This window comes from Mytilus galloprovincialis, chromosome 8 (assembly GCF_965363235.1).
Source record: "Mytilus galloprovincialis chromosome 8, xbMytGall1.hap1.1, whole genome shotgun sequence".
Taxonomy (NCBI): Eukaryota; Metazoa; Mollusca; class Bivalvia; order Mytilida; family Mytilidae; genus Mytilus; species Mytilus galloprovincialis.
The window spans coordinates 33447005-33462141 of NC_134845.1; the positions used below are offsets into that span (position 1 = coordinate 33447005).

A 15137-nucleotide genomic window follows, 5' to 3' on the forward strand; every position below is an offset into this window, starting at 1 on the left:
GTAAGATCTACAAAATGGTTAGTTGACCCCTTAAGGAGTTATTGCCCTTTATAATCAATTTTTAACAATTTTCATTAATTTGGTCAATTTTTACAAAATATCTTCCTCTGTAACTAAAGGGCCAAGTTTATTATAGATAGAGAAAATTGTAAGTAGCAAGAATGTTCAGTAAAGTAAGATCTACAAACACATCACCATCACCAAAACACAATTTTGTTATGAATCCATCTGTGTCATTTGTTTAATATGCACATAAACCAAGGTGAGTGACACAGGCTCTTAGAGCTTCTGGTTAAATCCTATTTTCTCAAAATTACACACACAACATTGTCAAATGCATAAAATTGAGAATGGAAACACGGAATGTGTCGGAGAGATAGCAACCTACCTATAGAGCAGGAAACATCTTATAGCCAGCAATGGGTTTTCACAATAGTGAGAAAAATCTGGTATCATGCCTTCATTCACTTAAGCCCTATCCCAATTGTAATATGTCATTAATATAGGACATGATTATATTTTAGAGTATGGTTCTTAGACTGTTATCATAATTTTTACCAATATTAGGTTGCTCTAGGCTAACAGTAGAGTTCAATATTTGTAAGGATAAAGACCTAATGGATTTTTTTAGCCTCTGAAAGTCAATAATACAGAAAAAAAACATTAAAGACCAAAAAAGATATACAAATAAAATAATATTCTAAAATATTTCAAATTTGTTTTTTTTAGAATCCCGACTGGAATGAAGACTTTGTGTTTTATACAAACTCAGAAGATAAATATCTCAATGTTTGTGTCTGGTGTAGGGTACCACCAAAACTTGATAAACATGAGAAAGTTATTAAACCTGGGAGAGAAACCTTGATAGGGCATGTAAGTAATGGAAAATTTAGTTTGACAATTTTGCATGTTTTGAAACTGCATGTATTTCTTTCCAGGCTAATAGCGTTTGTTAAGGAAAACAGAAAAATATATGCTTGCCAAACTGATGAAATGATACTTAAATTTGTAAATATATCGGTTATAAAAAAAATATTATCTGAAAATTTATTTCTAGTATTGATTACTTTTCTTAAAAATTTCAAATTGAGACAATTTAAAGCAGTTTTCATTTGTAATCATTCTCAATTTTGCTATCGTTCTTTTTAAAACACAGAAATTAACCTCTCTGATGATGATAACAAATTTTATACAGATAAAAAGTTAAGAGCAACATTTGTGGACAACAATTGAACCAAGTCAACTAAGTCAGCATATCACCAATATAAGTATGAAGTGTACATACAAAAAAAAAGCCAATATTTTGTTTTTTGTTGTTTAGTCAGTTTGTAAAGTACCAAAAAGAATATGCACAGAGAATGAAACGACATTAACGAGTTTTTATAAGCTATTATTTCAACAATAAAAAAATATAAATGATGCATGTGTAAAGTTTTTTTTCTCTTATTTTTGACAGATCAGTTTGCCATTAGCAGATATATCATTGGATTGTTTATTGACAATTCAGAGAGATTCACAAAGATGTGTTAATTTAGTTCCACCAGAAAATATAGCTGGGGTTAGGTAAGTAAAAAATTACTCAGAATTTGACTTTTACCAAATTCAAATTTTTCACCATGTCATTCTTTAACAAAGCAGAATTCATAGAGAATAATACATGGCAAAATCCGTATCATATGTTGTATCATCCCAAGGGCCTTTAGGCCTGAGGGATGATATTGGTCGAGGGTGATATGGCATGTGATACGGATTTTGCCATGTTTTATACGCTTTATCATATATTTCAACAGGAGAGTTATATTACCAGTATATGAACTGTTCAATGGGTTACCTTCAGTTCTACTTTTGTCTTGTTTTAAAAGCCTTGAAAGAACTGCTCTATTACTTATCCAAAGCACCTGGGTTACCCTACAATTGCGTGCTTTTGTTTTAAAAATATTTTGTTTATTATTGTATTTTTTCGTGTGTTTTGTATTTTTTATAGTTGCATTTAATGTGCCAAAAAATATGAAAACTTGAGGTTCTTGATGTCACATGTACATACCAAACAATGACGTCACTCAATAAATTGCATCACGTCCGAATGACCGTACCTATTTTGAGGAAAAATATTTCTAAAGCAAAAAATAAAATAATAAAAAAAATAGTAGGGGTGTGATAAAGGGTAAAGGTGTGATAAAGGGTATGCGATAAAGGGTGCGCATCAACGTTGCATGATATGGATTGAACAGCAGGCTATTTATCAAATTTTCAAAACTACTGTATTTACTACTAAACATATGATAAATGATTATATCACATTTTATCTTAAATTCTAGAGTAAGTTGATATTGACCATTTTGAGATGGAATTGAAAATAGATTGTGTTGCCATTGGAGTAGAAAGCTGGATGTTAGCTGAAGTTTTTCCTTTTGCAAGATATTCACTTTGTCTTTGATTTTTTTTTGGCCAAAGTTACTTTTAAATCATATTGAATATGGTATCGGTTATAAAAGCACTTATAGTTATCATTCTTGAACCCCCTCCTCCTAGCGTCTGTCTTTCCATCTGTCTGTCTGGTCTTGTTATCACTATTCCTTCCAGATTTTCAAGAAATTTATATCATAGGTTTATATCAGCAATGTCTTGGACTAGTTGGAAAATCAGTGCCAATCAATTTTTTTTGAAAGAGTTAAGCCCCTTGGAAAAATAAAAAATAAATTATATGGAAAATTGCATTATAAGCATCATCAATTCTTGCCAAATTTTTACGGAACCTTAATCACAGGTTTATTTAAGTAATGTCATTGACAAAGTTGAAATTCTATGCCATTTAATCATTTTTAAAAGAGTTGTGTTCCTTGGTTATATTGGTGAAATGGTGAAATGACATTGTAAAAATATTTGGGTCATGAATTCTTAAGTAAAGTAGTGATTTGGTCCAGCTGATAAAGGTTAAAAATTAGCACTTCGGAAGCTGTCAAAAGATTTCAAGACCCCCTTCACTTAAAATTGTCCATATTTTGAGTTAGAGTCGATGAAGTTTCTATAATTTTAATATAATTTGTCAAAAAAGTAGTACAACACACTGTAAAAATATTATTGAGAAAGCATATGTGGGATTTTTTTAATTTTCATTTATTTGTTTAAAAGAAATGCACTATGAAATAACCATGTACCTGGACCAGATAGAAAATTGCAATGTTAACTCTCTCAGTCTCATGTGTTCAATTCTTGCAATGTGTTATGCCCCTTGCAAATATAAATTATAATAAAAAATCACATTGCATATGGTCTGAAGCCTTTATTTCTGATAAGATATTAACAAAAAAAAATAAAGAACATAAAAAAAGTGTTTATTTATTGCCTGTGTATCTTGGATAAATAAATTATGTGTTTTACTATGAAATATCTTTTTTTTCTACAGTCGAACAAAGTTCCAGGAGTATATGAGCCATCAAGGATTTGATCACAGAATGTGTCATGGTGATATCACCCTAGGGTTTAAGTATGGATCAAATCAGTCAGGTGATACAGAGAGGAGAGTTCCTGAAGTCAAGGTCATTTCAGACAAGGAGAGTTCTGAAGAGTTTGTTTCCTTACCAGATTCATTATTGTTGGGACAAAAAAGCAGGTACTTGATGATATCGTTTAAACAAATTTTGATGCCCCATTTATGGGCATTAAGTTTTCTGGTCTGTGGGTCCATCTGTCCGTTTGATCGCCAATTGGTCCGTCTGTCCAGCTTCAGGTTAAAGTTTTTGGTTGAGGTAGTTTTTGATGAAGTTGAAGTCCAATTAACTTGAAACTTAATACACATGTTCCTTATGATATGATCTTTCTAATTTTAATGCCAAATTAGAGATTTTACCCCATTTTCAAGGTCCACTGAACATAGAAAATGATCATGCGAATGGGGAATCCATGTACTTAGAACACATTCTTGTTCTTAATACATTTCCTTAGACTTCTAGGTCAAAGCCATAATTTGACCAGGTTTGACTTACAAAAATTGTTAGGAGATATTGCATACCTAATTTCTTAATGATATGATGCATATCTATGTCTGAATTTAAGATGAAAAAAAGAGAGAAAACTAGTTTAAAAAGAGATAATTAGTCCCAAATAGAAAATAGAATTTTTGTACAATAATGTAAAATAAATATATTTCAGATTAGAGATTGGTAAACATGACTTTACAGCTACCCAGTTTACTTCAGCTACTTACTGCCATTTCTGTGGGAAAAAGGTTGGTGTACAGAAAATAAAAAAAGACCTTCAGAAACGAAATAAAGCTCAAACGCTGATCAAACAACCGAAATACTCTTGAATAACAGAAATGTGAAATTGGATTTTTCATTCAGAGAAAAATTGTTTACAAAAACTGTATTATTTAGTGTTTGCACACTTTGGTATGACGAACTTATTTGAGGGTTTAAAATTAAATATGAATAATACTATGAAATTAATTTCATACAAAGTGTTTTTCCATACACAAAATACACTTTGTGTCAGCATATAGGAAAAATTTCTAACTTTAGTTTTCTTCAACCAAATGTTATGAAACTTATACACAATGCTTATTATCATAAAACATAGATCTGGAGTTTGAATTTTGGGGGTGTCAATTTTATCGTCTAGAGTTATGCCCCTTTACCAATTGAAAAATTCAGGAATTTTTCTTTTCTGTTTTCTAACTTTAGTTTTCCTCAACCAAATGTTATGAAACTTATACACAATACTTATTACCATGAACCATAGATCAATTTTGAATTTTTATGGCGTCACTTATACTGTTCTAGAGTTATGCTCCTTTACAAATTTTTGTTTCTGTTCTCTATCTTAAGTTTGCCTCAATGAAATGTTATAAAACTTATACATAATGCTTATTACCACAAAACACAGGTGAATTTGGTGGTGTCACTTCAACTTTTCTAGAATTCTGCTCCTTTACAAATTGAAAAAATCCTGAAATATATGTTTCTGGTCTCTAACTTTAGTTTGCCTCACCCAAATGTAATAAAACTTATACACTTTGATTAATACAATAAAATTATGATCAAGTATAAATTTGGATAGTGTCTTTTACAGTTCTTGAGTTATATCCCTTTATAACTTTTTATGCAAGCAGGGGCATCGCATCATCTGTGTCCCATGGACACATTCCCTATTTATTTCGTTTTATTTCCACTCCCTGCGTATAGTAATAAACTTGCATCTATAGAACATATATTTAATTTATTCTGGTTGATAGTAAATATCAGAGGCACAACAAAATATCATTAAAGGTCAATTATTATATGAATTTCATGAATAATCGTTTTGTTTATGCCTAAGATAACTTTTTGATTTGAATTACCAGATGCATATTGGTCAGATAAGTTATGAAATCCAGACAATTTAAGATTGGATTTAGAACACCATATGATATAAATATAACATGAATTTATATAGTATATTAGCAAAAATATAATGACATATTTGTTGTAAAAAAAGTTTGGATTTATGGATTTCATATTTTTAAAAAGCTTAGAAATAGGTAAAACAGTAGTGTTTAAAGACACTGGGCACAAATTAACACATTTATTATGCTAATCATTCATTTTTGCTGAAAAAATATTATTTCAATATTTTCAGATATGGTTGAAAGATGCATTCCTGTGTTGTATGTGTTCAATGATTTGTCATAAGAAATGTGTAGTCAGATGTCAGACACAGACACTCTGTACAAAGTAGGTGTAATTCAATGATTATTCATAAGAAATGTGTAGTCAGATATCAGACACAGACACTCTGTACAAAGTAGGTGTAATTCAATGATTTATCATAAGAAATGTGTAGTCAGATGTCAGACACAGACACTCTGTACAAAGTAGGTGTAATTCAATGATTTGTCATAAGAAATGTGTAGTCAGATGTCAGACACAGACACTCTGTACAAAGTAGGTGTAATTTAATGATTTGTCATAAGAAATGTGTAGTCAGATGTCAGACACAGACACTCTGTACAAAGTAGGTGTAATTCAATGATTTGTCATAAGAAATGTGTAGTCAGATGTCAGACACAGACACTCTGTACAAAGTAGGTGTAATTCAATGATTATTCATAAGAAATGTGTAGTCAGATGTCAGACACAGACACTCTGTACAAAGTAGGTGTAATTCAATGATTTGTCATAAGAAATGTGTAGTCAGATGTCAGACACGGACAGTCTGTACAAAGTAGGTGTAATTCAATGATTTGTCATAAGAAATGTGTAGTCAGATGTCAGACACGGACACTCTGTACAAAGTAGGTGTAATTCAATGATTTGTCATAAGAAATGTGTAGTCAGATGTCAGACACGGACACTCTGTACAAAGTAGGTGTAATTCAATGATTATTCATAAGAAATGTGTAGTCAGATGTCAGACACGGACACTCTGTACAAAGTAGGTGTAATTCAATGATTTGTCATAAGAAATGTGTAGTCAGATGTCAGACACGGACACTCTGTACAAAGTAGGTGTCATTCAATGATTTGTCATAAGAAATGTGTAGTCAGATGTCAGACTCAGACACTCTGTACAAAGTAGGTGTCATTCAATGATTTGTCATAAGAAATGTGTAGTCAGATGTCAGACACAGACACTCTGTACAAAGTAGGTGTCATTCAATGATTTGTCATAAGAAATGTGTAGTCAGATGTCAGACACAGACACTCTGTACAAAGTAGGTGTCATTCAATGATTTGTCATAAGAAATGTGTAGTCAGATGTCAGACACAGACACTCTGTACAAAGTAGGTGTAATTCAATGATTTGTCATAAGAAATGTGTAGTCAGATGTCAGACACAGACACTCTGTACAAAGTAGGTGTAATTCAATGATTTGTCATAAGAAATGTGTAGTCAGATGTCAGACACAGACACTCTGTACAAAGTAGGTGTAATTCAATGATTTGTCATAAGAAATGTGTAGTCAGATGTCAGACACAGACACTCTGTACAAAGTAGGTGTAATTCAATGATTTGTCATAAGAAATGTGTAGTCAGATGTCAGACACAGACACTCTGTACAAAGTAGGTGTAATTCAATGATTTGTCATAAGAAATGTGTAGTCAGATGTCAGACACAGACACTCTGTACAAAGTAGGTGTAATTCAATGATTTGTCATAAGAAATGTGTAGTCAGATGTCAGACACAGACACTCTGTACAAAGTAGGTGTAATTCAATGATTTGTCATAAGAAATGTGTAGTCAGATGTCAGACACAGACACTCTGTACAAAGTAGGTGTAATTCAATGATTTGTCATAAGAAATGTGTAGTCAGATGTCAGACACAGACACTCTGTACAAAGTAGGTGTAATTCAATGATTTGTCATAAGAAATGTGTAGTCAGATGTCAGACACAGACACTCTGTACAAAGTAGGTGTAATTCAATGATTTGTCATAAGAAATGTGTAGTCAGATGTCAGACACAGACACTCTGTACAAAGTAGGTGTAATTCAATGATTTGTCATAAGAAATGTGTAGTCAGATGTCAGACACAGACACTCTGTACAAAGTAGGTGTACTTCAATGATTTGTCATAAGAAATGTGTAGTCAGATGTCAGACACAGACAGTCTGTACAAAGTAGGTGTACTTCAATGATTTGTCATAAGAAATGTGTAATCAGATGTCAGACACAGACACTCTATACAAAGTAGGTGTAATTCAATGATTTGTCATAAGAAATGTGTAGTCAGATGTCAGACACAGACACTCTGTACAAAGTAAGTGTAATTCAATGATTTGTCATAAGAAATGTGTAGTCAGATGTCAGACACAGACACTTTGTACAAAGTAGGTGTAATTCAATGATTTGCCATAAAAAATGTCTCTGTACAAAATAGGTTTAAAGGATATATTTTTTTTTATATTTTGCAAGTACACTTATTTGCGGCCAAGCTTAGCGAAAGGTCATGCGACATAATCAGTCAAACTTTATTAGATTAACTCTCTAAGGAACAATCGTTTTCATTAGTCAATTCAAACCTTCGACCTCACACCTGCGAAAATATAAAAATATAACATGCGTACTATAAATTTGAATAGACTGATCAGTATTCATGTACTTGAGTGTGATCTTGATTATCTGATGGCAATTCTAGGTTATATACATGTGCATGTAAAATTTATTGATTTTATAATTTTGTGGAATAGTAGAATTATGAAAATCAATTTAAAAATCTTAACAGTTTTCACGGCGAAATATTTAATTCAACCGTCTCCTCTCAAATAGTTCTGGACTAACCCTTATACCTTTTCTATCGGTAAATTACAATCATTATGTGTTTGCAATGAGAACAAATTAGGAAATATGAATGAAATGGACTCGATGGATTAACGTTGTACTTGAAATGAAACCATACTTAACTACAAAAATAACCAAATTACATACTAAAGATCTTGCTAGAATTTTACAGTAAATAGGTTTGTGTTATAAACTGTCATTGTTCACTTTTCAAATTCTTTCGCAAGTATATCACAGCCACCTTCTCGACCCTTAAAAACCATGCTTTGTTTAGAGAAAAATAGAGATGGCAAAACATTTCCACAGTGGAAGGAAATGTACCTTATGTAACTCCGGCGATATACTTGATGAATTTATAATTAACTGCTTTGCTATTCTCGGTTAAAAAACGGAACGTAAATTATATATTGTAAATATTTACATAGAAAACAATCAGTTTTAAAAAGCGTGTTTAATCATTTAATGTATTGATAAAAGAGTGAGTCCCACCTTGTACATGCATTTTGTCATCCTTAATTTCTTCGTGTTTCGTTTATCAGTTTATCATACATGTATGATTTTGTACTCCATTTTAAATAAGCATACTACACGTCACTTTGGCAGATAGTTCAACAATGCTCAGAAATTATTGCGTGCAATTTTGTCATTTTACACAAAAAATGGGATTTAAATTTTTGCAATATTGAGAAAAATCCTGTTTAATTCAAATACAAAATTTCAAAATGCGAGTTTAAATTATTGCGATTATAACCTTGTCACATTTTTTGCAATAATAAAAACATCGCAATAACTTTTGAATTTAGTGGGCAGTACTGAAATTTGCTTGTTACAGGGATGGTGCTATGATGAGGTCTAATCCTAAAGACAAATGGAAAGCTCCAATACCAGAATCTAGAAAAAGACAAGGCCATAAATCTGGACCTGTTGGAATTCTTAGTAAATTCAGGAAAGACCCTAATGTAGAAAATAAAACAGGTTTGTCATAGAGAATAACTTATATTTACTTTCTTTAATTTGTAAGTGGCATCAGCCATCAAAAAATAAGAAGATGTGGCATGATTTTCAATGAGAAAACTCTCCAAAAGAGACTAAATGACATAGAAGTTTTAACGACTACAGGTCACTGTACGGCTTTTTACAACAAAATTAAAGGATCTCAAACGGTGAAGTTTAAGGGCCATGGCTTCTCATAATCTTGTAACATGATTGGCCACAGATTGTATGGAGGAACCAGAAGAAAATAAAATCAGCAAATTATTTAGTGCCCAATAAGAGATCTAATTGAAATTTCAAGTTATTTTAATATTGTATTTTTAAAAAGTTTATGTGTTTTTTAAACAGAATACTTTAAAATGCAAAGACAGGTAAGCTTAATGCATATGAAAAGTCTCATTATCCTCCCTTCACCAAAAACAACATAAACAAAAGCACTTGACATTTGCATCAATGATGTATTATTGTTCATTTCTTAAAATGTTACATTGACTGTCACTAGTTTAAACATATTTATTTATAGTGGATTGGGAAACAAGTTTTGCAACTTATATTAATCCCTTTTTAATTTCTGGTTGCCAGTGCTGCTTTGTAGCGGCCTAAGCCTGCTCTTTAAGTGCAAGAGATATGGCTCTCGGTTTAGGTGTCAGACCACCAATTACTCCCTCCAATTTAGAATGTATGCGAAAGTAGGCCTACTAGGACAAAAAATAGTGCATTTGATGTCATTGTTTACTTAAACTAACCAACAAATTTGCAGAAATGAAACTTTTGGTGAAAGGGAGATACATTTAGACCACTTTGAGCCAAAATTCACTTGTCTATGAGTTTGCATTAAAAATTCAGGATTAATGCACTACATAGTACACTAATTTAAGATTTTCAGAAAACCGGGAGTTATTTTGGTAGTACCTGTGTTTTTAAGACTTTAAACATTGGTTGAAAATTGGCATGGGGAAAGGTGATACATGTACTATTCATTTTTCTTGAAGTTAAACTTAAGGTAAAATATTTTAAAAGCAGTGAATATTGCAAAATTTGGTTGAACAGATAGGGATTTTTAATTGGTGGTCTGACACCTTAAAACAGGTCAGCCATTTATTGTCCCCTTGCAACGGACTATCATCGTTTCCTCAAGACCATACTCGCAAATGGTATCAAGGGAGATCCGAAACTTCAGTCTCTGTAATTTTCATCCCAGAGCGGGAATCGAACCAGGAACCTTTGCGTTAGTAGTCCGATGCACTAACCACTACACCACGGTTCTCTTGACTGTCACTGTCAGAAGGATATGCTGTAAATAAAAAGCTGTACTGTTAGAGTATAGTCAAACTATTGATAAAGCACATAGAAAAAATTACTTTGTAAAGAATAAGCAGTCCTATGTTCATTTGTTATTTAAATTTATTTTATATCTTACTGACATACAGATTCATACTCTGCTAATTACTAAGATTTCAAAACAATCTCTTTGACTTTCTGTAGATACAGGAAGATGTGGTATGAGTGCAAATGAGACAACTCTCCATCCAAGTCACAATTTATAAAAGTAAACCATTAAAGGTCAAGGTACAGTCTTCAACACAGAGCCTTGGCTCACACTGAACAGCAAGCTATAAAGGGCCCCAGAATTACTAGTGTAAAACCATTCAAATGGGAAAACCGACAGTCTAATCTATATGAAAGACGAGAAACAATAAACACTTATGAACCACATTAACAAACGACAACTGCTGAATATTTAGGACAGGTACAACAATTGCAGCGGTATTAAACATTTTAATGGTACCAAACTTTCTCCCTTATCTGAAACAATAGTTTAACATCACAACATAGAAAGACACACTATAAAATAAAAACCTTTCTAGATTCTTTCTTTTCATAAGAGAAATTCAAAAGGAGTGTTGTCAGATCCTTGTGAGCAAAGTGTGGACACAGAATCTGTATTTCATCCAATTGATGAATTTTGATAAGGGCTATTCCAGATCCATTAAAATGTATGTTAGAGGGTAGGAAGGGAAGTTTCATTATTGAATGTTGGTCATGGGTCTTTTTCAGTATGCCTCTATAACCATTATGCAAAATTATCTAAAAAATAGTTTTGTTGTTAGTCTCTTCCTACCTCCCACATACGTTTTAATGGAATAGCCCTAACATAACTGCACTCGTCTTATAGTTTAATGCATCTTAAAAATTGTAGAAATCACACAGCCTGCACCTTCACCCCAGCCTTCACCTAAACCATCCCCTCAACCAAGTCCACAGTTTATCCGCAGAAGGAACTCTGCCCCAGGCACAGATGATGACAAATGTGGGAGTTTCCTTGATATCACAAGCATTCCACAGACACGTTCCTCAACATCAATCCAGACATTGCTTAACACTGGTGTCCTGCCTAGAAGGTTATCAGAAGAATTGTTTGGGGTAAATGTAATTGAAAATAAATGTAAAAACAATGCAGAATATGAGGGACTCTTTAGTTATAATTTATCTCACTTGATGATTACAATTGCACTTTTTTACTGACTATGGTAATGTGGATTCATTTATTTTCATGGGCATTCATTTTTCATGGATTGAGAAAAATTGGCATTATTGTGGATAATTGATTTCTAAATATTGCCAATCTCTGCATACAAAGCCGATAAAAAGCTTTAATTTGTTGAAATCTTAAATTGGTGGTTCACCTGTACTCATAAAACCTATGAAAATTTGTATCCAACATATAAAAATGAATCCACAGTATCTATTTATGGATAGCATATTTAATATGGAACCAAGTTTACTTTATAATTGTGTAAAATGAAATTACTGGTTAGTAGTTAAAAAAAGCTAGAAAGAACTAATGTTACTACATTGTATTGTAAATGGTTTTTTACTGTATATATTACTTTTGAAACGTGACATTTAAACGTAATTTAACAGGTTATTGATCAATTGGAAATTTATATGGTGACTCTTTTTGAAACATCATTTTAAAGTTTTATGTTTTTTTTACACAAAATCCCTACACACTAAAAATAGCTTGTTCTATTTTTAGAATAAGTACAGAGGTGATTCCTCAGAAGATTCAGATTCAGAATCCAGTTTGTTACAGTTGAGTAAGCAAAGGGCTAAAGGTCAAAACCTTGATGAGATGGTTGTGACAGCTGCCAAAGAAATGGGAAAAGAATTGTATGCTGAGCTCTCATTGGAGGAGAGAAAGGAAAAACTTGATGCCATGGTAATTTTTTGTTTATTTGGTGTGTCTTTATAAGCAAAAATTAAGTACCGATTATGTACACTTATAGAGTGACATACTCATGTACTATGTTTCATGCTCTTTGGTCGAGTTGTTTGTCTCTTTGATACATTCCCCATTTAGATCTCAATTTTTACATATGCTATATTCTCTTATAGTTGTGGCCGTTTATCTATTTCTTTCAAGATTAAACATTTCTTGTATCACACTGTTCCGAGTGTAATAATAATGCAAACAAATTATTTCTCACAAAAAAAGAAGTCTAGAAATCTTCTAAAGTTATTTTTTTTCCTTCATTTACATTTTTAAAATTAACTGAAACTGATAATATTAATTGATTTGCATGAAAGATTAAGAAATTTTAAAGTTGTTGCCTAAGTATCTATAAACTTTTATGTTACAAATACCTATTAACATGAGAGAGACTCAAGATACCACAGGGACATTCAAACTCCCAAGTTAAAAAACAATCTGAAAACATCATTGCAAAATAATAAAGAATCTAAAGATTCCAAAGGTTGTTTTTTTTCCTTCAGGTTTCCAAGCTTCAGAAAGAAATAGACATTGAATCGGAAAATAAAACAGAAATGATTAAGGAGGAGATGGAGTCCGTAGATTCAAGTCAGAAAGAGGCTTTACAGCTAAAAATATCTAAATCTGATGAGAAAGTTGAAGCTTTGATGATGATGATGCTGCACTATTGTGCTGGTCTTCAATACTGTTTGGAGGAGGAAGAAGAAGAACGACGGAAAAGTAAAGAAAAAGATAAGATTGCAATGTTAGAACAAACAATAGAGGTACAGAAGCTGACGGAACAAATTCACAAAGAGGCAGAACAAAGTACGTCCGGAAACAAAATGTTCGATAGTATTGAAAGTTTTAGTAGTGACTCAACATCTGATAATATACGATCTGATAGAATGTCTAGTTCTCTTGAAGAAAAAAGTTGTGAAATAAATACTGCTGTAAAAAATGGAACAAAAAAGGAATTGAACAATGGTTGTATACCTGAAGAAGAAAGCCTTGAAGTAGATTCCACAATTTATTAAAGCCTTCTTTATTGTTAATTCAATACTTGTTGTATTCCTCTATGTTTCAGTAATTGTTGTTGATCCATGATGTTTTGTTTTCAATTTTTATATTAAATGCATTTTTGATTGTATGATTATATGCTTCATATGTTGTATAGTAAGTTATGGAATGGAGAATATGATGTGGATTCATGATTATTCGTTGGATACCAATTTTTGTGGATTGTGTGGAGCTAAATGTTCAACAAATGGCACATTTTCTGTGATTTTTTTTTATATCCCTGAAAATACAAGAGTTCCTAAATCCACAAAAATTGGTACCGACGAAAATAAATGAATCCTCAGTATATGGATGAATTATTATTATTTATTTAATTTGATATATAGTTTAAGTTTGAGTTTTTGATTAGGCTAGACTCTTTGATTAATTTATTTTTGTATAATCCTATTCTGTGAATTATAATATTCTTCTATTATTGGCATATATATGTAAGTAGAAAAAACATGCATACATAATTTATGTTTGATACTTGTGGTGCATTCATGACCTTGCAGCATAAGACGTAACAAAAGGTCAACTTGATATTATTTCATACAGTTGAATGATATTTTATTACCTAAAATATTTTCTTTCGTTTTTTTGTGAAAAAGTATTTTGTAGATGATCTCATTCAATGTTATTTCATTAATTATTACACAACCTTTGAATTGATGTTAGACCCATAAATAATAAGTATAATTGTGAAGAATATGTAAAATAAAAAATGTAAAAAATTCCAAATTTGCTGTATTTGTAACTAAACAAATAAATGATAAAAATGCATATTATATGATAATAAGTAAAAACATGAAAGGCATATCAAATAAAGGTTAGAGTTGTACATGTAGTAAGGTAGTTTATGTGTCGAAATTCAAATTGATATATATTTTTTAAATCAAACAAAAATTTAGTTAATATGATGTTTTTTGTCTAATAAAAATCAGATTAAAAGTATGGGTTTAAATATAGAGCATCTTTTTTAACATACAGATTTTGAATAGATTATAATGGAAACCTGATTTTTTGTGAGTGTTAGAAAAATATTCAAAGAATAAAATCAGATGATAAAATTATAAGATATCTCTTCCTTGCACTGGAAACTAAAAGCCAGATAAGGATTTGTGCCATTCACTGAACATTGGACAGTTTCACGTTAACGTTTTAGTGTAAGGAAGTTAACCTTGAAGTCATGGTCACATCAACTTTAAAAAATTGCCAAATTAGGATCTTGACCTAGATTTTATGGTTGATTCAACCGGGATATTGAAAGTAGGTTACATGAGAAAACTGTGTCAAAGAAAGATTGTTTATTTATTTTCTTTCCAGATTGATAGGTCTTTATTTTTTATGTATAAAGTATTAATCATGAATTGTAGGATTTGAAAGTAAAAGCTCTCTTTCCGATTTTTTCCCCATCATGTTACACTGTTCTTGTGGTGATTTTATTTTATATCAGTCTGATATACAAGTTAGGACCCAATACAGTACCATGAATACAGAACATTAATAATGTGGTGTGTCTGTATTTATGCTTGAAAAGTTGTCATTGAGTCCCTTTACAGAAAGCTAT

The 15137-nt window shown here is 31.5% G+C and overlaps 2 protein-coding genes across 2 annotated transcripts in view; both read left to right on the forward strand.

Annotated features, from left to right (window-relative positions):
- LOC143085605 (PDZ domain-containing protein 8-like) overlaps nucleotides 1–14908 on the forward strand; it is a 28216-nt gene extending 13308 nt beyond the window's left edge. Inside the window, exons 13-21 of the mRNA XM_076262064.1 lie at nucleotides 730–873; nucleotides 1457–1563; nucleotides 3407–3613; nucleotides 4153–4228; nucleotides 5617–5711; nucleotides 9095–9237; nucleotides 11456–11679; nucleotides 12296–12478; nucleotides 13033–14908. Coding sequence (XP_076118179.1) covers nucleotides 730–873; nucleotides 1457–1563; nucleotides 3407–3613; nucleotides 4153–4228; nucleotides 5617–5711; nucleotides 9095–9237; nucleotides 11456–11679; nucleotides 12296–12478; nucleotides 13033–13545 — 1692 coding nt within the window. The 3' untranslated portion in view covers nucleotides 13546–14908. The remainder of the gene's footprint in view (nucleotides 1–729; nucleotides 874–1456; nucleotides 1564–3406; nucleotides 3614–4152; nucleotides 4229–5616; nucleotides 5712–9094; nucleotides 9238–11455; nucleotides 11680–12295; nucleotides 12479–13032) is intronic.
- Nucleotides 6023–8068, forward strand: LOC143042910 (uncharacterized). The gene is made up of 18 exons (XM_076215419.1): nucleotides 6023–6061; nucleotides 6591–6629; nucleotides 6664–6699; nucleotides 6734–6769; nucleotides 6804–6839; nucleotides 6874–6909; nucleotides 6944–6979; nucleotides 7014–7049; nucleotides 7084–7119; nucleotides 7154–7189; nucleotides 7224–7259; nucleotides 7294–7329; nucleotides 7364–7399; nucleotides 7434–7469; nucleotides 7504–7539; nucleotides 7644–7679; nucleotides 7714–7741; nucleotides 8064–8068. The coding sequence occupies exons 1-18, from the start codon at nucleotides 6023–6025 to the stop codon at nucleotides 8066–8068; spliced, it is 615 nt and encodes a 204-aa protein (XP_076071534.1).
- Nucleotides 14909–15137: the final 229 nt, after the last annotated feature.

Excerpts from the sequence above, each read along its gene's own strand:
- LOC143042910 (XM_076215419.1), top strand. The coding sequence starts at position 6,023 with ATGTGTAGTCAGATGTCAGACACAGACACTCTGTACAAA. Across the intron at positions 6,910-6,943 it reads ACTCTGTACAAAGTAGGTGT|GATGTCAGACACAGACACTC; the intron begins AATTCAATGATT and ends AATGTGTAGTCA. Across the intron at positions 7,120-7,153 it reads ACTCTGTACAAAGTAGGTGT|GATGTCAGACACAGACACTC; the intron begins AATTCAATGATT and ends AATGTGTAGTCA.